Genomic DNA, 21,220 nt, shown 5'->3' with positions numbered 1-21,220 from the left:
GGGTTGAAATTGAGAAAGCAAACCTAAGTTTGGATGCTACTAAGACATGGTAGTGCACTGTCCCTGAATTATTCTGCTAAACATGTATGTGTTTTTAAATTTCTTATGTAGTTATACTTGATTTTATGAAAACACCAAGTGCAAAACAAATACCCTCCAGACAGAAAACAGCACAGTCAGATCCACAGTTCTTTAAAAACAGAGATGCTTTTCTACTAGGATGTGAATGCGTTCTTATAAAACAAGAATGCAAAGTAATGTAAGGGAACACCAAGTTGCTGTGTTATGGACCAATTTAACTCTTGTCACCTTTCCATACTATGTTTGCTTTTAGAATAAAAGCTAAAATGTCCTTAAAGCAACTGTGAGAACAGGTGGACATTAATTAGAGTCTTTTAGGCTAAAACCAACAGGATCACATATCAACATGTGAAACCTGCAGCATGCCTACAAAAAAATTGTAATGGGGGCCCTGATAAGTTGTGCCTGGAGAGATAAAAAACTGCCATGCTCCATGCTGACTTCCAGGGTATGTTGTTATTTAAATGAATGCTATCTGACAAAATACGTTTGCATTTTTCTAACAAAAAAAGATTCTGAAATGCCAGTTTTGGACCCAGGCTTTGCATTCTGGCAGTGCTTGGATCCATTTGCTGTGACATGTTTGCAGCTATTTTTAACTTATGTAATAAGAATTTAATCTTATTTGTTATAAACTCCATCATACTGAAGGCATTCAGAAAGCTTTATAGTACACAACAAATAATGCTGGTCAGTAGCTTATCAGCACTGTGTTTTTTCCCTCTGGAATGCTTCCAGTTATGCTAAAATGTATGTTCTGGTATGAAAATTGAATAAAAGTAATGCCAGGAAACTACAGAAAAAACAATAAAGATGGCATTTTAGTAGTGATGCTAGAACAAAACGGAAATATTATGTGATGAAAGGCTAGCTACTTAAAAATTTAAAACATGAAACATTCTTTTTGAAAAGTAATATTTAAATGCCAAGTAGAAATGGAGCTCCATGATCTATCTGCTTACCACATGCATTCAAAAATGTGATATGAGCTACTACAAATGGAAAAAAGTGAGTTAACTATACTATCTTTGCTCCTGTTGTGCAACTATTTCACTTTCCAGCAGTTCCATGACCTTCTGATTTGGGCAAGGGCTGCGGTGAGGTTGGAAGTGTAAAACTTCCTTTTCTAACTTGCCTGTTGGTTTGAAGTCACTGAGCAAGGAAGAAGGCAAGCAACTGAGTGAATGTGATTTCCAGGTTCAGTGCAAGGACACACAGCTGAATATCCATTGTATCATAAATAGTTGTCTGTCTGACTGTGGAAGTAAGTGGAATCTCCTGGTAAATCTCTACATAAATTGCTTAGGAATTTCTGTGGATATACCAAGAGGTTCCTGATGCACAAACTAGCCTGGCTCCAAAAGTAGAGCTGCTCTGTGGTTCTTGTGTACTGCATACTAGTTTAAATTCTGCGGAGCTTTTTTTACTTTCTTTGGATTTTGCTCCAAGCTCTGAATTCTGATGGGCATACCATGGGAAAACCCCCAGTGTCTGACACACCTTCACTCGTCCTGTAGCTCTGACTCTATGGATGTGCTCCTCCTCAGGCGAGATGCCCCGGCAGTTCCCCAAGCTGAACATTTCGGAGGTGGACGAGCACGTGCGGCTCCTGGCAGAGAAGGTGTTTGCCAAAGTCCTGCGAGAAGAAGACAGCAAAGATGCGTTGTCGCTCTTCACCGTGCCTGAAGACTGCCCCATCGGGCAGAAGGAGGCCAAGGAGAGGGAGCTGCAGAAGGAGCTGGCAGAGCAGCAGTCTGTGGAAACAGCTAAAAGGTTGGTTCTGCAGTTAGTTAGTATTGAAACACCTGGCGAACAGCATTCTGCCTCTTACTGCTTCAGGAGAAAGGTCAGCAGCAGGTAGCAGGGCCACCCCTGTGGTGTCCTTCTGTCCTGTGCAGGAGGTGTGGGGATGGGCCCCTGGGAGCTTGGATGGGTCAGGTTGTCTCTGCTGTCTTCCCAGCAATAGCACGGGTATTGCTTATGCAAATTAATTAAACAGCATAGCTGGGTAGAAATGAACACAACCTCAAGACTCTTTAATGAAAGAAGAGTCAGAAAAAGAAACACTCCCTGGTCTTTTTCTTGTTTCATTAAGACAGAGAATTTTAACACAGAGAAAATGACAGTGGCATGATACTTCTTTTAGTCTCTGCAAAAATAGACGAAAGCAAAAAAAAAATATATTTAAGATCAAGGGGTAAGGTGAAAAGTGGTATTGGCATAATGAGGTTATTTGTAGGTTTCCTTTACTCACAGAGATAAAATCTAACCACTTTCAGCCATGAAAGTGCACATTAAAAAAAAATAAAATTGCCTTCTCCCTGTAGTTTACCCATGGCTGTAATGAAGGCAGACTTGCTTTGGTTTGTGATTTTTTTATTTTTTTTTTCTGTAAGTGAGGCAGCCTTCCCCTGCTGTCAGGCTGTTCCAGTGTCTTGCCTTCGCAGGACTGCTGGGCTGTTTCTGGAGTCACATGAGCTCAGCAGCAGCCTGACACCAAATGGGTTGGACGTGTACAGACTTCAAAAAGCAGGCAGACAAGTAAGCGTTTGAAAGTGATAGCTAAACACATGTACCTGGTTAGCTGCAGACAGGCAGTTGGGCAACACTAGGAATCATGTTTCTGGAACAGAAGGGAGAAGAGTCAATTTAGTTAAATTAAGGTATGACTCACTGATGATACAAGCTGAGACTTTGGGTTTGGAATTGTGCAAGTGAGCTCCCCAGTTGGCATGCTCATAGACATAAACGGGCACAGAAGGGAAAACCAGGTGTTTGCAAGTCAAACAAATGTTTGGTGTATATATTTCCTCCTGAACTAGTATGTTTCACTTTTAATTTTGGAAAATTTGTCTCACAGAAACAAGCTCAGGTTTTGTACAGGGTTAACTGCAGGAAGGAGTATTTTAGGTATTTTGTTTACATGTGGGAACAGAACGAGAGTTCATCCCTGTCCTGCAGGACTGAAGTGTACTTCAGGGACAGTGACACAAGTACAGCTTGTGCTGTTTCCAGTTGCAGTTGATCAAACACTGCCTTTCCAAACTGATGCTGATTTCTAAGGTGGCTACAAGTACATTAGAGGATGAAATTTGGGTGTCAATTGTACCAGCACTTCATGTTCCAATTCTTAAGAGTACCACAGAAGTAATATGCAGCTTTCAGAGAATGTTCCAATGTTCCTTTTTCTTTGTTAGTCATTCTTACTAACATTTTAAGGTTTTGGTACTCAACTTACAAAAGTAGGGACTATTTCCACAGTGCAAAAGAAATTGATATCACAGGTAGTTTATAACATAGTATTTATATATTATATGAATATTTAAAAAACATTTAAGCACACTTAAACTGAGTAAGGAAAATTAATTCCATCTTCAGGGATATTCCAAAGCTCCACTTGAGGCATTACAATTACTTCACTGGAAAACAGTGTTCTTTTTTAGCTGGTTTCTCTGAGGTGCATATCTATCACAGCTTTGATGAGAAAAGACAACATTTTTAAATTTATGTGAGATCCACCTGAAGGGGGGAATGGACTTGAGTATCAAAGCCATGCTGTGATATCACTCTGATAACCAACATCAGCCTTCTGCTCAAGTCTCATCAAACACTGCCTAAGGAATAACTAGGTGCTCATCCTTTTCCTTACAAGTTGAACTGAATGACTGTATGTGAATTTTTGTTGCCTAGTCTTGTCTGACAACTAGATGAATTTTAGGTCTTGCAGGTTTTGGGAAGAATGAGAAGTGTGTCTAACACCATGATAACTTACAGCAGTTTCCATATGTAACACTGACTTGTTTCTGTCTGATCCTTCACGAATTCTGATGCTGTCGGTCTGTAACAATCAACCTTTACTAAAGTGAGCACAGTGATCACGTTTGCCTTCTGCCCAGAAACTTGCTGAAACTGAAATTGTGAGAAGCAAAACAAAAATCTTAGGGCATCTTGGAGTGATTGTAAATTAATTATGGTATATTGGACTCATGTAGAGGGTAAGTGCAATTGTGTGTAGCGTAGATCATGTGAAATGTCAATACAGAAAAGCTAAAAGCACAAGTACCTTCTGACCAGCGTTTTTTCTGTGGTATGAGAGATTTAAATTTCCTAGGGGGTGATTTTTTTGCTGTAATCAGTTTTCCAGTGTATTTAGTGTTTTATACCATGGCTTATTTTGTGTTTTATACCATGAATTCATAGGAAGAAAAGTTTCAAGATGATTAGATCCCAGTCTTTGTCATTACAAATTCCACCTCAGGAATGGAAAGCACCACCAGCCAATCCTGTCCTGTCTCCTGCAACGCCAGTTCTTCCAAGTGCTTTTGTGCCAGTCCAAGTGCCATATGATGTACCAGAATTCCAAAGGGTTTCAATTAGTGGGGACTACTGTGCAGGGGTAAGAAACTATTGTCTTCCCACTTTCTGTATCTAGAGGGTGTAAAAAAGGTCTGCTATATGTACATGAAGTGTAAAATGCCAATATGATGGTTCTCTACAACAAACTCTAAATTGCTTTGTGAATACAGTGATTTGTTAAACAGTTAGAAGTCAAGGTGAGGTTGTTTTATACTCTTTTTAATAATAACTTGGATAAAAACAATCAGGTGTTCAATACGTAGGTAATATATGGTAGGATAAAAACATTTGTGTGTGTTTTGTATATTGTATTTGTATTCTGCTTCTTTCACTGGCTTTTTCACTCCTTGGGCAAGATCCTTATGGTCAAGCCCTGTACACTTCTATTTTGGAAGTTCAGTCTCCTTGTTACTGATGTGGATTTGGTTTATTGCTAGAACTGCTATTTTTTCCAGTGTTTATCCAGTTTTTCCTTCCAGGTTACAGTCGATGACTATGAACAAGCTGCCAAGAGCCTGGTGAAAGCTCTTCTCATCCGAGAGAAGTACTCACGTCTTGCCTACCATCGCTTCCCGAGAACAACATCTCAGTACCTGTGCAGCATGCGGGATCAGAAATGGAAGGTTGAAGATGAGGTGTACCCAGGTGAATTTCCTTTCTAAAATACTCAATTGCATTCTAAAAGATTTAAACATTCAAAGTACAGAATTTAACCCATGCACTACTGAAGTAAAGGGAAGTTGTATTTTTGTGATGATCTCTTCTGACTGTCTTTGTAATTTATTCTGTTATTGAGTGGAGAATCACTGGGGAGCCTAAGTTATAAATTCTGTATCTAATTCGGAACTTCGAAGCCGTCAAAACCTAAAACCTGAGACTATACTCTCATTGATTACTTTATTTCCTAAGCAAATGGAATGTTAAGTAGTGTACTTGTGCTCCCCCAGGAAAAAGCTGTATGGCTGTGGTTTCAAGTGAAGTCATTCCTCCTCATCCTGGCATATGGAACTAAAAGGGATGATGAGCTCACCGACATCATAAATTGAAGCATGATACAGACGTGCCAGTTAGCAAGCCCTGAGTCAGGAATTTCACAGGCAGGCCACACTTGCCACGTCAAGACTGGAAGCTTAGAGTCATGTTTGTTGGGCATTCTGCCTGGGTAAATAAACTGATCTCTCATCAAGGCTTGTTAGGTTGAACACATTCCCCCACTATGTGTGTCACAAATTATTTTAGTCTCTTAGGTGGGCTGTGTCTTGAAAGCTTTGCTTGTGCATTAAACTGTTTGCACTGCTCATTTCTGGATTAGGCTGTGAGGAGCAACCTTCGGTCTGTACAGATGGGCCACTGTAGATGTGTCCATGTTGTTGACAACTTATTTTCAGCCTTGAAGTGATATTTTAAATCAATTACCCTCTGGCTTAGTGGTTGAAAGAGGGTGACTAAATATGTTTTCAAGTGTTTGTGTTTCAAGAAGATTGTAAAGAGGAGAGTATACTGAATATTCTAGACAGGGAAGATATTTTGGAACAGCTGCCAGGGAGATATTTCCAAGCTATTATTAGGTTAATAACTGTCTTGCAGTTATGATTTTAAACTTACAACACAAAAAAATGAAATCTCGTTACACAATGTCTTAACTAGCACAAGTTTGAGCTAGATAGTTACAAATGTTAGAGATAAGGATGGTATCAGTTTGTAACATATATTCAGGTGCTCTGGGTGAATAAAAGGGCTGATAATAACTTTTCTGTCATGGCTTAACTGAACAGGTAAAAGAAGAAATCTCATAAGACTGAGCCAGAGAATGTAGTACAGTTGATACAAATGCAGTCAGGACACACTGCTGGTTGCATTAGTAAGATACTGTGAAAGAAGTGATCCTTGTTCATAACAGGAGTGACAATGTTTGAGTGTTCACATAAGCTAAATCTCATAGAAGTGTGTGTGATTACTTGCTTAGGAAAAAACTAACTTTTTAAAGGCTTTACAAAACTGTACTGAACAAATCCCAGCTGTGCTTCTCGTACTTTGTGATATTGTTTATGTTCAGAAAGCCAAGGGATAAACTGGATGTGTGTTGTACTGTCTTTTTACTATCTTTGGCTTCTATGCTTCTTGCTTCTATTAAAAAAAATGTTAGAAAAAACAATTACTAAGAAAATCAAACAAGACCATCACCACAAAAAACCACATATAAACAAACCAATCCCCACAAGCTAAAAACTCTAACCAAACCACAACACAACCAACTGATTCTATGCTTAAACATGAACTTTCCAAAATCTCTACAGTGAGTCAGAAGGTGAAAAGAAAATAAGGAAGGTGGGTATGAAGTCAACAACTATTTTATTGTTCAAAAATCTCAACTGTGCTTCAACCATCCTAATTTAAATACTTCTGCAAACTCATTTTCAAACTTATTCCAACACACATTAATAAAGGATGGTATTAAATCTGGATGCATTGGTTCAGAGAACTCTAATAACATGACGTGAAACATTTGAATTAAGGTGGGCACTTGATTTAGAGAGGGGCTGCAACTAAAGCCTGTCACAAAAAAGCTTTATTGTAACAGCCAATCTTTTATAGTAACTGAATGGGATTTTAATGAAGGTACTGAGACCTGTTACAAGTTAAGCTTTGCAGAAGCAGAAAGTTCTTTTTGTAAAGATTTTACCTTTTGTGTAAGTTATTTTTTCTAACTGTAATGCAAATTTGTTTTCAGATTTCCATTCACCCCCAGAAGAAAATGAAGATCCTTATAATCTCGATGATGCTCCAGACAATTTGGATTATGTTATCAAGCTGAAAGGTGGCATTCCCTTTGTTTATGATAACAAAGAGATGATGGAGCTCAATGAGCCTCGGGGTTTGCCATATCCTGACCTGCAGACCTACACCCTCGACCTGAGCCACGTTCTTGCGTTAATTGCAGATGGCCCAACGTATGTTCCTCTTTTGTTACTCTCTGCCCCTTCAGGCTGCTGCTTATCTGTGGCTTAGTACTTCTCATTTCTGTGACATTTAATTCCTCAGCATATCCATTCTATACTAGTGTTTTGTTTTGCTTTTCTCAAGTGTTAATGCACCATGGAAAAACTACAATGCCACTTACCTTTCAATTCTTTGGTTTCTTAGCATCAACCATGGCAAAAGAGGGGTTAACAGAAAAAAATCAAGGAATTGGCCAAGTGTTTCTATTCAAGTCAAATCTGACCCAAACTTCTTGAAGCATGGGACCTGAAACTTGAACCTCTTTTTATAATTTTGTTTTGGTCTATGCTGAACCTGAGGTTTTTGAACAGTTGTCCAAAATTTCTTCATGTCTATTCTGCTCTGGGTGCATGAGGAGAAACCCTGCATATGCAGAGCATACAGATCAGCTCAGCAACATAAATATTCAGTCCAATTTGTTCCAGATGCTAATTAACTGCTCATATGCTGCAAAACTGACCCATGCATGCACAGCCAAAATAAATTCAAAATTTCCCAATACCACCAAATTCCTGTGAAGTCTCTAAAAACCTAGAAATGTAACAACTCTAGTACAGTCAGTGACACTCATGACACAGCAATGTCCTTGTCTAGCGCACAATGAAAGCATGTGCATCCAGTTTTAAGTTTACTTCCTAGCTGAGAATTGGAAACAGCAACATCTCTCATGGCCTCAATACCAGGAAAGGAAAAGAATCCACCCTGAGATGGAACTAAGCAGGAATCTGAACTGTTCTGAGCTATTTCCCCTGTGTGCCAGCACTGCATTGCTGGTCCTCCTGCCTGGGGGAGATCATCACTGCCACTGTGCCCAGTTAGCCCCACCTGGTGCCTTCCTTCCCCTGTGTGTCTGTCTCACAGCTGTGTCAGTCTGTCTGCCTCGTGCAGCAACAGTGGCAGAGCAAGCCTGGCCTATTCCCTAAGCCCTTTCTCAGGAGCCAACTCCTGTGCTTCTGCCAGCATGATCAGCTCCAAATCAGTGCCAGCTTGAGCAGGCTTTGGTTACAGTCAGCAATGGGCAAATGCATTCCAGGTACAGTGCCTTATATTCCAAGATGGATAACAAGAGGATGAAAGGATGAGGAGGAAAACTAGAAACAAGAGTCATCCTGAACCCCATTTTGCAGTTTTCACTTAAACCTTAGGCCTTACAGTTGTAACAGGAAGCCCTAAGTTAGAAGGGCTGTGGTAGGACAAGTTAGAACACTCAGCACCTTGGTGAATGTAGGTCAGTCACCTGCTCCTTTCACTAATTCACAGTAAGCTTTTTTATCCACACTGATAAATGTGCACAACCCACGAAAAAGGTCTTTCCCTTAATCCTGTTGCATAAGCTTTTCTTTTGGTATTGTTTCCCTGTTTGCAGCAAGTGCTTCCCTGTCATTTATGCCCATCACCTGGGGCTGCTCAGAGATCAAGAGCCACACTGTTCTTTAATCTTTACTGTTGGTAAACTGATGAAATCTCACCCCTACTCCTCAGGCTTGTGGTCTTTTGGATAACGGTATGACCCAACAAACTTCTGCAGTGGGCAAACAGATCTTGATATTGGGTATTTGGTTCTGTGAGACTGGGTTTGAAACAGACTTCTAAAACCATAATGGGATTTGTGTCCTATTGAGGAAAGATTGGCAACAATAAAGCAGGAAAAAGAAGGCTATTACATTAAGAGTGCTACCAAAATATTGTAGAGTCAATAAGAATTGACAGATGGTGAAAAGAAAAACCATGCCATTGGTTAAAAATAGAAGGAGAAACATGACAGAAGATGAAAGTGAAGATGGAGCTCTGAGTAGGCAAGCAGGAACAAAAACATTTTCTAAAAAGAGCACAAGAAATTATTTTGGAGAAAAGTATTTCTACGCAATATATGTATTCTCAAGGCATGAAAGATTAAAGCATATTGGATCTTATCTTGGCTTCTCACATTTAACTGAAAAAACAAATACATTTGGAGGATTTTAAAAATAAATCATTATAAGAAAGGCTAGATGACAAGTTGTTTCTGTTGTATATGAGAAGATTCTTCTGTTGGAGGTACCATTTTAGAGAAGTTGCAATTGCCATCACGTTTGATTATATATTTCATGCTTTGGTCATTATTACTAAAAGGACTGCAGTTTAGGCACAGGTATAGTGATGAATACTTGGACAATTTGAAGGATACAACATGGTTATTGTAGAGTTCTATTTGAGATCTCACTGGTAACTTTGGTCTGTAACTGTCTTACGTATTTGTTAACCAGCAGGATAAAAAGAATGGATTTGTCTTGGACCTCATAAGACACCCCAACTTTGTCTTTACTGTGAAAACTTTGATGTTCTTTTTGAATTTGAAATAAGACTAGTTTACAATTCATTTTTGTGTTTTCTTTTACAGGAAAACATACTGTCATCGGAGGCTTAACTTTTTAGAATCTAAATTTAGCTTACACGAGATGTTAAATGAAATGTCAGAATTTAAAGAACTAAAGAGTAATCCCCATCGAGACTTTTATAATGTGAGAAAGGTAAGTGTGAGAAGGATTAAAGGCATGACACTGTTTTTAGTAGGAGTTCCGGCAGTTTTGTTTTCCTTATGGGAGGCGTAGATGATATGCAAGAGGTACTGTGTGCGTACCACTCAACTGAATAAAGTTATTTTAAGAATGTTAATGTTTTTCTACATGGGAGCTCTCCAGGAAAATTAACTTGAATGGGCGTGGGTTGATTGGATTATGCTAAACTAATTTGTTTACTTATTAAGAATCAAAGGGGCTTAATTGTGTGTAGATTGCTTTAAAGGATTGAGAGAGAGTTAAATTCACTTGGATTCTGAATAAAAATATTCGTATGTAGGTTTAATTAATTTTAATGAACTCAAAGATATTCAAGAGCATTTTTCTGTTTTCATGTAGGTATGTCCTACCAAACTGTAGTAGGAACAGCTGTATAGATTTTAGATGATAATTGCCTTTCATATTGAAAATAGATGTTTAAATACATGTCAAAAGACCTCCCACAGAAACTAAACTGAGGGTTCATGCTGCCATCATTGTCTGGTAAAAAAAGGCTGTGATATATTAAGTAAAAAGATTATCTGAGTTGTAGTCTTGGCTCCCTCTGAGATACACTGGGCTATAATTAGGAGACAGGTAGGGGAATCAAGGAGCTGATTTAATTTCCTGACATATTCACACTCAAGGGAGCTGAGTTCTCTTCAAAGCATAGAAGCAACAGAGTTAGGCTGCTTAATTTGCTTCCCTTTCCTGAAGTGGAGAGGAAGTTACTGCATCATTTTGATGGGTGAGATTTCTCCACAGTTGTAGCTGGTGGTTTAGGTCCATTTTGCATTGTTTCTCTATGCAATTGGAAGAGGTAATCCTTATTTTGTAACTTCAGGGTTTGCTAATCCATCTCATTACATTTTGGTTCACACTAGTTCATCAAAAACTCCTCTTGGCTTTTCCCTGTAATGCCCAGTGTGAAACACTTCAGTAGCTGACAGAGACTTTAATAATAAAACACATGGTGACTGAGACATGCAGAGGTGTGGATTGGGTGACCACAATCAGTTTGATTACTGAGAAGTTGTAATTAACAGGATTGTACTTGCTAATTTAGCTTTTGATCTAAAAGCAAATGTTCAATGTCTCTGGCCATATCTCAATTATTTTTTTAATTGCCTGCTGTTGAATAAGCCACTCAACAAAAGGATTCATGTTGTTCAAAAGCACAAAATGTGTGTTACTTCCCCTCTGGCAATAAGCACGTGCCAGAGAGCAGGAACCAGCCTGCTCTTCTCTGCCAGAGACCATTTCTACTGCCAGATATTGCTTGAAAAAATTCTTGCTGCACAGAGTTAATTTTACTTAAAGTATTTTTATGAAGCAAGCTCACAAGTAGTATTTTTCTGAAGCACTCTGGAAAGTAAACTGCATTGTAGGCACAATTCCTGTAAGTCCCCAGATAACCTTGTTTTCCCTGTGTCTTGCTAACCTCAGTAATGTTTGGAAGTGTAACTTCCCTGGAGTGCTTCCTTGCTAATACCAGGATCAGCAGTGAAACATTTCAAAGCCACACTTCTGTGTTTTCAGGATGCCTCTCTGTTAAGTCAATCCTAAGAAGTGCTTACTGCTCACAAGGAAAGCAAGGAACAGGATTCACCTTCCCAAAGGCTGTGGGTGAAGTTGTGTATCACGTCCCTCAGACACAAGCGTGGAGGTCCTGGTACAATCTGCTTATATGAAAGAGCCAAAGTAATGAATGGAAAATGCCAAAATTAGAACAGATATGTAGTGGCAAGGTCAGTCAGTGAATGTGTATTGCTGCATTTGAAAAGGTACAGTAGAAAGCTGGCCAAGATTAATTGCTAGCATGACAACCAAACATTACTGGTTTTCCCCTGTCTCCTGCCCCCTTCCCCACTTTTTTCTTGATTTAGTAGGAGTTCTCCTCCAGTTAGATCATCTATTTCTTAAAATCCAGGATAAAGCTCATGCATGTTTATATCTTGCATATTGAACTTAACTGGAATGCAGCCCAAGATATGTTTTGCACTGATCAAGCTGGACCTGGAAAATTGCCCTTTACTAAGGGCACAGGTATTTCTCTAGACAGACAAGAATCCACAGGTGATCTACAGGTGATAAGACAGTGTGGCTGGCTCCCCTTGGCTCTCCACAGGAGGTGAACAACTGACTGTGAGGAAAACACTGATTTCAGAGGTGACTCTTGAGTCTGCCATCAGCAGGACTCCTCACATCCTCCAGCTGATGTGCAGCAAAGTGCAGACAACACACATTTCCCACATAATTCTGCCTGCATGAAGAATGAAATTAAGGAATGAGAGTTTAGCTCTATGGTACACAAACTCAGAACTGAGTTTTAACCTTTGTGTACCAGGGTGTCTTGTCTGTGTGTGAGATTTGTTTGAGAAGAGCTTCCTGTAGATCTCTGTGCCAAACAGCCTCCGATAATTCAGAGCAGACAGATCAGAGATTTTTTTTTTTTTTTTGAGGTGAAGCCCTAACATTATTTTCTACCTTTGTTATGGATATCTGTGTACTGAATTGGCAAGTGTCCTTCACTGCAAATAGCTTTGATACAGATTCTAAAGGTGAAAAAATCACAGCCTAAGCCTCTTTCGGTATTTTTTCTTTCTGTAGCCACTATTTCAGTGTGTCAGCAAACCAGACCTGAGGATATGTCCTAGCAGTGACTTCTACACATCACATTCCTGCAGGCTCACTAGTGCAGGTGCCCAGGCTTGTGTGGGGAACTGTGCATGGGAGAATGCACTTTCTGCATTCACAGTTCTGCTGAATGCTCTACTGCAGTAGCTGCTGCTGCTGTGACATCTGTTGGATGAGGGCATTGCAACTGATTTTTTTTTTTTTTTTAATTATTGGCTAGATAAAAAGGAAGTAAATTCTAGCTGGTTTTTAAGACCACAGAGTTGCAATACCACTAGTTGTACTTGTAAGAAGGGAAGTTAGAGTGGGGTTAAATCCTACTAAATCCTATATATCTCACAAAATACTGAATGAAATTTGCAGATATCTGCTTTTTGAACATTTGATTACAAGCCTTGTGAGTGAATGATTAACCTATACCTTAATTTCTATGAGCTTTGATTAGTCCTAAATTTGCTTTTTTGTTTGTTTTGCTTTGGTTTTGGTTTTTGTTGCCTTTTGGGGTTTTTTGTTTTATTTGTTTCCCTCAGTAGCTACTTACTGGCTTTGGTGATGAAATAATTTTGTCATATAAACCAAAATGGCAGTGAATAGGAAGACTTACGGGTTAGCATGAGATCCAAAAGGAATGCCCCTTTAGCATGACATGGAATGGTGCTTTGCCACTGTTAACTGGCAGGAGAGCCGGCTGTTGTGCTTTCAAGGCTCTGAGTGCTGCTCCTCCCCTTCTGCCTTGCAGAGATGCTGAGGCAAATTCTTGTCTCTCCCCCTCAGTCTTGCAAGTGAGCACAAAATACGATCAGGTGTAAAGGCACCAATCATTATAATGCAAAATTTCTGTAGAGACCATTCAGGAAGCTTTTCGTCTCTCCTTTCTTTTAGTAATTAAAAGAACAGGACAAGAGATTTTCTCTTCACAGCAGTGTATTTCTGTATTTGTGTGAATACAAACACTCAGGTTGGATTCTGCAGGCAAATGAGAAGCTGGATATGCAGGGATTCTCTTCTCATCTCTCCTGGTTTCTGGGCTGCTCTGCATGGCATAAATATGAATTAGACAAGCTCCCAAGGAGCTCTGCACAGCTCTAGGGACTATTTCTGCTGCCAGGAGCATTCCTGCACTACCCGAGGACAGAGTATTTTGTGCCTCTGCCTCTCATGCCTGTCAAGGACTGCAAGGAGAAAATCAATCGCACTGTATAAAGCTTTGCATCCTATCAGAAAAGCTGATGCAGTATGAATGTATTGACGAGCAGGGAATCTAGCAGTGAGATGAGGAATGATTTCCCTTCAATTCAGCACTGAAGTAAAGCCTGCAGAGGACTCAGTGTCAAGTTCATGCAGCCCTTAGCTATTGGGTTAGAAGTATTTAAAAGTGAAAGTGTACGTGTTTAGAAAATGTGGCAGTTTACAGCTGTGCATACTACTAGTCCATGCCCTGGAAAAGTTCATTGTTATTAAAAGGGCTGGCCGTGGCATTTCTTCTTGCTTTATTTATCCCTTATCACTCTGAATCTAGCTCATATGCCCAATTCAGTGCAATACTGTCTGTGATATGCACAGATAAGCATCCATAAAACAGATCTGAGATGGAGGTTTTATGAAGATCTGAGCGACAGTGGAGGAAAGAGAAGGAATGCAGGAAGATAAGGGAGGAGGCAGGGTGGTTGAGGGAGGCTGGTGCTGGTTAGATGTGGAAGGCAATGGGAACTGTACACAGTAAATATAACCACCTTGCCTGAGAAGGACAAGATTTCACCCCAAAGCTTGCAGAGAGAAGCACAGGGTGGCCAGGTCAGTGAGGAAGGGAATGGAATAGTCTGAACTAGGAATCTGCAGAGAAAGAAAGCCTGGCTTTGTTACATGAAGAATTGCTGAGTGAAAGGAATTCTACTATCCTTCAAGTGCAAGAAAACTGATGTCCACCATTGCTTGAATGATGGAATTACAAGAATTTAACCTTTATATAAACAACTGTTTCCATTTGTTAAAAGGGTGAGTTCACTGAAGATGTAATATTGTGTTCCAAGAGAGGCTTCTGTCAGTCATTCTGTTTTTCTTTCCATTGAAGTATAATGTGACCTTGAGTGAAAGGTTTTCTGCTGGGGGAGGGGACTTAAAGTAGTGCAACAGGAAATCTGGTTAAGGAAATGCAGCCGGGTTTTTTTTCCACTGAGGAGAAACTGGGCTGGAATGACACTATAGTGAATTTGAAAATGCAAGGAGAATTTCTGCAAATAGAAACAAATAAATCTTATTATAGGGGTGTGTTACTCATGGTCCAGAAAAGTCTCGGCTTATTTCATGTATTGCATGAAGAACAAAATAGTAACATCTTAAACTAGGAGTGGTTTTGCCTTTTTCAGGGGGGAAGGCGAAGGCAAAGGGGGTATTTGTCACCCTTATATGAATTCAGTCTGTTCAAATTGGTTTTGTAGAAGCCTTTCATAATAAATAAAAATCAAGTTAGATACAATATTTTAGCGTGATAACATTTCACATAATAATAACAATAACAGCAATAATCTGCCTAACAGCAATAACCTGCCTAACCAAATCAGCCCACCTAAGCTCAGTCTAAGGGTTCTGTGTTCAGATACATAATTTAGTTAGGATTGCACCTTGCATGGTAAAAGCATACAAGAGCATACACACTAACTATGTGCTGGAGTAGCTCAAAACTCAGGTCCTTAAAATCTTCCAAAAAGTTGCATTTATGCTAAGAAACAATAAAAAAGAAATGCTGTGTGATACTCCTAACTTTCCATATGAGTCTTTTATGACTTTTTGTTACTGAAGTTGCTGCTTAAAGGTCAGATTATACTGGGTAGTAAAAAAAAGGTAGCTGAAGTAGTGAATATTCTCTGAAAAAAGCATAAAGGAGAGTCCAGAAAGGTCTCTTAACTTTTGGCAGATATGTATGTTTAGGTTGAAGGAGGAGGTAAAATATATGTGTATATATATATATATATTTATAAAGGCAGATCTTTGTTCTCAGAATAAGCCTACTGTGGTTAGCTCAGCTCTAGGGCTGAGTGTGATGTGTTTGTGGGGTCTGCAGAAGAAGTGACAGGAACTCACTGAACAGCAAAGGCACACTCCACAGAATTATTTCTCAACAGGAAGCAGGATTTTACAAGCAATGTGATCTTTGCACACAGCAAACAAAAGAAACAAAAAGCCTCGTTGCTTTCCATGCTTGCCCTCCTAACAGCAGTGAATTCATGTTGATTTACATAAAGAGGAAGTGCTGTGTCTTGTTTTGTTCTGACTTTTTTCAAGACTCATTAATTCCAGTAGCTGAGCCACTACTGGAACCACTGCACTCTGAAATTCAATAAACTACACTTATTCAGGGTCCCTACACCTGTGTTCTTTGCTTATGACTTGCTCTTCATTAGCATTTAGAGCCTATAGGGCATCTGTTAACTCTTGTTAACACTCTCCTATACAAGTTGACCAAGCCCAGTAGTATTTTATTGTTCCAGAGAATGTTTATTAACCTGAGTAAGCACATGTATAAAATGCACCTGGACTCAAATACCTATTGAAGTATTCTGAGGAGGGTGAGAATACATTGTGGGGAGGTGTGTTTACTCTTTATACACAGCATTGCTTCCTGTGCAATTAGTAATGGACTTTATGTTCTGTACTTTGTGACAGAAATATGTTTCTTTTTCATTCAATATGTCTGGTGTATTTGAATTAGGCAATGATTAACAATTGAGTGTTTAGGATTCAGTTTTCTATCCTGGTCTTTATTTATGCTACTGACATTCACAGGGAGAAGCTGCAACAACTTGTGTATATATAACATGCAAATAAAAGGTGCCAAGTGAAGCAGTGGCATTCCTGTGGCCTGGATGTCATGGCATAAACCTAGGTTTATACTGCAGTAGGGTGGCTTATTCATGTGCTCTGTGATGTGTTTCCTGCTGATCTTAAAAGCAGATAAGGATGTTGATTAGTTCTGCTGGTGGAATGTGAAACTGCAGAGTCACTGCACAAAGGATAATGCTCACTTTGGGCTCACTTTGTACATGTCCATGTTTGCAGTTTCCTGGACAGAGGAGTCTAGGATGAGTCTCCTTTCAGACATTTAGGTTCAGTGGCTCCTTACAGCTGGCTTGTCAGAGTATTTGGTTTATTTGAGAAGATCTTTTAATGTTACTAAGGACTTACACAGGGAAAACTTATATGACAACCAGCCCCTCAGATCTCATGAATTGTTTCTTTGGATTGTGTTCCAATAGAGGCTGCTCAGGTAGCAGTGAAAGCTTCTGAGCAAAAGCAAAGCAGACCTGTGGAAATAATTTGTTTCTTGTCAGTACCTTTTTTTTAACAAAACCTGAAGGAGTACTCTCAGCCCTTCTGTGAATTTGCACTTGCAAAAGTGTGTGAAGAAATCTAAGAAAAGATATCTGAAAAGTCTGTCAGCGTTATGAGTTGCTGTATTATAATTAAACTTGGAAAAAATAGTGACAAAAATCTCACATGTATATTCTTCAGTTCTAGGGACCTAAGATGTTTCATATGGTTGAAATATGAATTAATCTTTTGGAAATAGCTGAGAATTCCAAGTCCCTTCAGTCAGTGAGGACAGTTATAACCACAGTCTGTAGAGAGGTATTGTTGATTCATTAATGAAGTAAAAGGATACTAAGGGATCAGAGTGTCCTTTAAGGAAGTATCAAATTTAATCTGAACCCAGGGTCAGTGATTGGCACTTGGAATGTATCTTGTTGAAATTTTCCTATTTAAATAGGGAACTACTAATTGAGGCCTACTTTACTTACAGTTCTGCTTACTGAATAATTCTACCAAAATCAAAATCTCAGGGTTCTGAAATATTTTGATTTGCTTTGGCACCTATCCATTTGTTCCATTAGGAATATTTTAGAAGGCGCTAGTCCCGGTTGTCAGTGACATAGATACTTTGCTAATTAAGTTTATGGATAAGTAATTAAGTTGATGGATGATAAGCATAAATAACCTTTTGATTGCAGGTTGACACTCATATCCATGCTGCTGCCTGCATGAACCAGAAGCACTTACTGAGGTTTATTAAGCACACCTATCAAACGGAGCCCGACAGGATTGTTGCAGAAAAAAAAGGCAAGAAGATGACTTTAAAGCAAGTCTTCGAAAGCCTTCACATGGACCCCTATGACCTCACTGTAGACTCTTTAGATGTCCATGCAGTAAGTCTAGTGAAATGACAAAACAAATGGGAAAAAAGCTATGTTTTCCAAGTGCAAAATTCTAGTTTCTACGTTTGCTTGATAACTTACTAAATCAGAATTTGACTCCATGCATTACAGTGCATGTTTGAAAGAAGTTATCACAGGACTTTTCTGTGCCTTTTCTGTAATGCTAGGCAATTTAATTTATGAACTATTGTGTGCTCTTAAAACTATGATTATTTGGGCTTTTTCCTCCTCCAGGGACGCCAAACATTCCATCGATTTGACAAATTCAATTCCAAGTACAATCCAGTTGGTGCCAGTGAGCTGAGGGACTTGTATTTGAAGACTGAGAACTATATTGGTGGTGAATATTTTGCTCGTATGGTCAAGGTAAATAAATTTCAAGTAGAGAAATGAAGGTTTGTAATGGATTTGTGATGTCATAATTGTATACAGACCTAACACTATGGTTAAGTGATTCCAAGTATTGGGCTTGCTCCAGCAATTCCTCAGAGGAAAACCTCTGCTAAGCCAGCCCCTGCTGCTTTCTGAATAGCTTTATGAGTTAAAAACATACACATAAGCTGTGTATGAGTTCAAAGCTGAGTTGTGGGTGGTTTTAAACTAATGGAGAGCAGCCAAAGGTCAATTGACTGGTTTAATACTTAGTTAGGATTTACTTGGCTACTGGTAGTTACTAGGGAAGTGCCCCTGCATAAATCTGCATCTGCATCTGCATGCAACAGGCTTAGAACAAAAAAAAATCGGTGTTTTTGTGATGTAGTGGATGTAAGCTCTTCTTGAATATAAAGAAGTATTGTCTAAAATTAATTGCCATAAAATTACTTACTACCACAGATGCTGGGTCAGATTCTCCGTTGTTCTGCATCTTTTATGTAGACATTTGCTGTATTTTAAATAGTCTAATTCTGATTTATCCATCTTAAACGTAGGTCTGACAAAGGTGTTAGTAATTACTTTACCAAGAACATTGTCCTCTAAAAGGAGCTGTTAGAGTTATTCCCAGTTATATGTACAGTTGAGTTATACTCACATGATATTTGAGCTAGCTTGCTAGTAGAATATTTAGATGCCTAAAATAAAATGATTGATTGAAAGACAAGAGATTCCCTTTATCTTTAGAGAGTGCCAATAAAGTTATGTCTGCTCTGAGAAAAATGCAATGATAAATATATTTCTAGCTGTAAATGATCATAGTGTCCATATTAAAGCAAATATATTTATTACTTACTAGGAAGTAGCCCGTGAACTAGAAGAAAGTAAGTACCAGTACACAGAACCCCGCTTATCCATTTATGGACGGTCTCCAGATGAATGGCTGAACTTGGCAAAATGGTTCATTAAGCATAAAGTTTATTCCCCTAATATGCGCTGGATAATTCAGGTTCCCAGAATCTAGTAAGTAATCAGGAGCTCTTGGTAATCTTAATAGTTTGAAATGATACCAATGATTTAATTTCTGATAATATTTAGATGGCTTATTAGCTGTCCTTTAGTTTTATTTATAAGCAATAGCTTGGGAGATTTATTTTTGACCATTGGTGCAGTTTTCCTGACAGTCTGGGGGTGGAAGATAGGAGGTGGGGATTGAATCTACTCTTTATGAAGCTATTCATAAAACTACTGGGAATTATTTGTAAGTCTGAAGACATTGAAACCAAAAATTACAGCTGGGTGAAATCAAGCTGCATTCAAAGGCAAGTTAAAATACAGTTTAGTAATGAGAATAAATCAACTCTTATGAAGGAGTAGAAAATATTCTGTCAAACTGTTATCATCAAGATTAGAGACTAAATGATAGTGAACTTGGAAACAACCCAGGCTAATGATTTCCAAACTTCAGACCTAAGAAGAACCTTATCAGTTCTTCTTAGTTTTTAAGCATCTTTTGAGACTTTATTTCTTTGTTTCCAGTACTGTGTGTTGTAATACAGTCTCCCCTGATAATTTTGTCAGACTTAACAACTGAGCTTCATGTTTTGAAATGTCACAGTTGAAGTATGAGTAGAGAAGGAGCTGTCACAGTCACATATATTCCCTATTGTGCTTTTCCTTGGGAAGAAAGTTTGTCTCCTTTAATTTCTTACATGGCAATTTCTTACATGCATGGCACAGTCAGCACTTGGAGTAAGTCATGCATTTAGTGGCACATGGAAGTTCCTCTGAAAGGCTCACTAGAGCACAGCATTCTACTTTCATCTGGAGTAGTTACAACTTCAGCAAACAGCATTTTTCAGGAGAGGTAGCTCATTATCTCCCCTGTTAGTACGTGGATGTAAGGGACAGGGTCACTGCTCTGAGGCAGCATCTGCCCTTGCATACTGTCTCTGTTTTTGGAGCACTTCAGCAGAGAAGTGAGAGCTTCAGCAGAGTGCCAGGCAGTGCAGGAAACACAGCACAGAGACAATCTGTCCTGACATAAACTCTGAATTTCTGGTGGAACTGAGCTCTAGAATTTACACAAACAACAGAAAATACAAAAGTGAAGGATGATACAAGCTTATTAAAGAATGTGTCTATTTTTTCCCCTTCAGTGACATATTTAGGTCTAAAAATATTCTGCCTAGTTTTGGGAAGATGTTGGAGAACATCTTTGTACCTTTGTTTGAAGCAACAATCAATCCCAAAGACCACAAAGAATTGCACCTATTCCTCAAATATGTAAGTATGTTTGGGTTTTCTTTCTCATATGAAAAGGATACTCTACTGCTTAAATTTTTTTTTTGGTCCACAGCTGTTCCCAGACACTAAAAAAGCTTCCTTCTCCACAGATTGCTCAAGTAATTATTGTTTAAAGCCTTGACTCATAATTTAGTATAAGTCTTTGTGAGGTCCTACTGCCACATAACCTGTTTATTTTCTCAGAAACAGCTCAGCAGCTGTTTATCCTTTCATTCATGACAAAAATGTTTGCATGCTCTTGTGCATTATCATCCAGGATGGTTACTTTGAGCTGCTTCTGAACTGGCCTCCAAGAAGGAGGCAGCTGGAAGGAAGCATTGTTAAGACTGTGATGGATCTCAGGAGACCAGGACGTAGCTGCTTGGACAAGGTTAACACAGACATTTCTGAGTGTGCCTCAAATCAGAACTCTCAGGCTTGCTGGGAGCCTCTTGCTTTCAGCTGCTTATCAAAGACAGCAGGTGACTTCAAAGGATTCCAGTCTGGATCTTAGGGAGTCTTGCAGCTCTGTAAACCCCCACAGAAGCCTGAAGGCTTTTGTGCACCTGGGCTTCCTGTTTGTCTATGAAGAAAAAAATGGGTAAAACTTTGACAAAACATGTTATTCCTGCTGTGTGCATGGTGTGGTAGGATGCAGAGCAGCAGGACTAGTAGGGTAGGGATGGAAATGAAAGAGGACAGACTGGATCTTTGTTCAAACAAGTCCTGAAGCATTAGTTA

General features: G+C 39.1%; 1 protein-coding gene across 2 annotated transcripts in view; it reads left to right on the top strand.

Annotated features, from left to right (window-relative positions):
- Window positions 1–21,220, top strand: part of AMPD3 (adenosine monophosphate deaminase 3) — a 33,298-nt gene that overhangs the window by 1,813 nt on the left and 10,265 nt on the right. For both annotated transcript variants that reach the window (XM_066320752.1, XM_066320751.1), the window contains exons 2-10: window positions 1,629–1,854; window positions 4,282–4,477; window positions 4,917–5,082; window positions 7,169–7,388; window positions 9,818–9,947; window positions 17,618–17,812; window positions 18,056–18,187; window positions 19,053–19,216; window positions 20,353–20,479. In XM_066320752.1, the coding sequence (XP_066176849.1) occupies window positions 1,634–1,854; window positions 4,282–4,477; window positions 4,917–5,082; window positions 7,169–7,388; window positions 9,818–9,947; window positions 17,618–17,812; window positions 18,056–18,187; window positions 19,053–19,216; window positions 20,353–20,479 (1,551 nt within the window). In that variant the 5' untranslated portion in view covers window positions 1,629–1,633. The remainder of the gene's footprint in view (window positions 1–1,628; window positions 1,855–4,281; window positions 4,478–4,916; window positions 5,083–7,168; window positions 7,389–9,817; window positions 9,948–17,617; window positions 17,813–18,055; window positions 18,188–19,052; window positions 19,217–20,352; window positions 20,480–21,220) is intronic.

Source organism: Sylvia atricapilla, chromosome 6, assembly GCF_009819655.1.
Source record: "Sylvia atricapilla isolate bSylAtr1 chromosome 6, bSylAtr1.pri, whole genome shotgun sequence".
NCBI lineage: Eukaryota > Metazoa > Chordata > Aves > Passeriformes > Sylviidae > Sylvia > Sylvia atricapilla.
The sequence above is the reverse complement of the archived record's forward strand: the minus strand, read 5'-3'. Positions and strand labels throughout refer to the sequence as shown.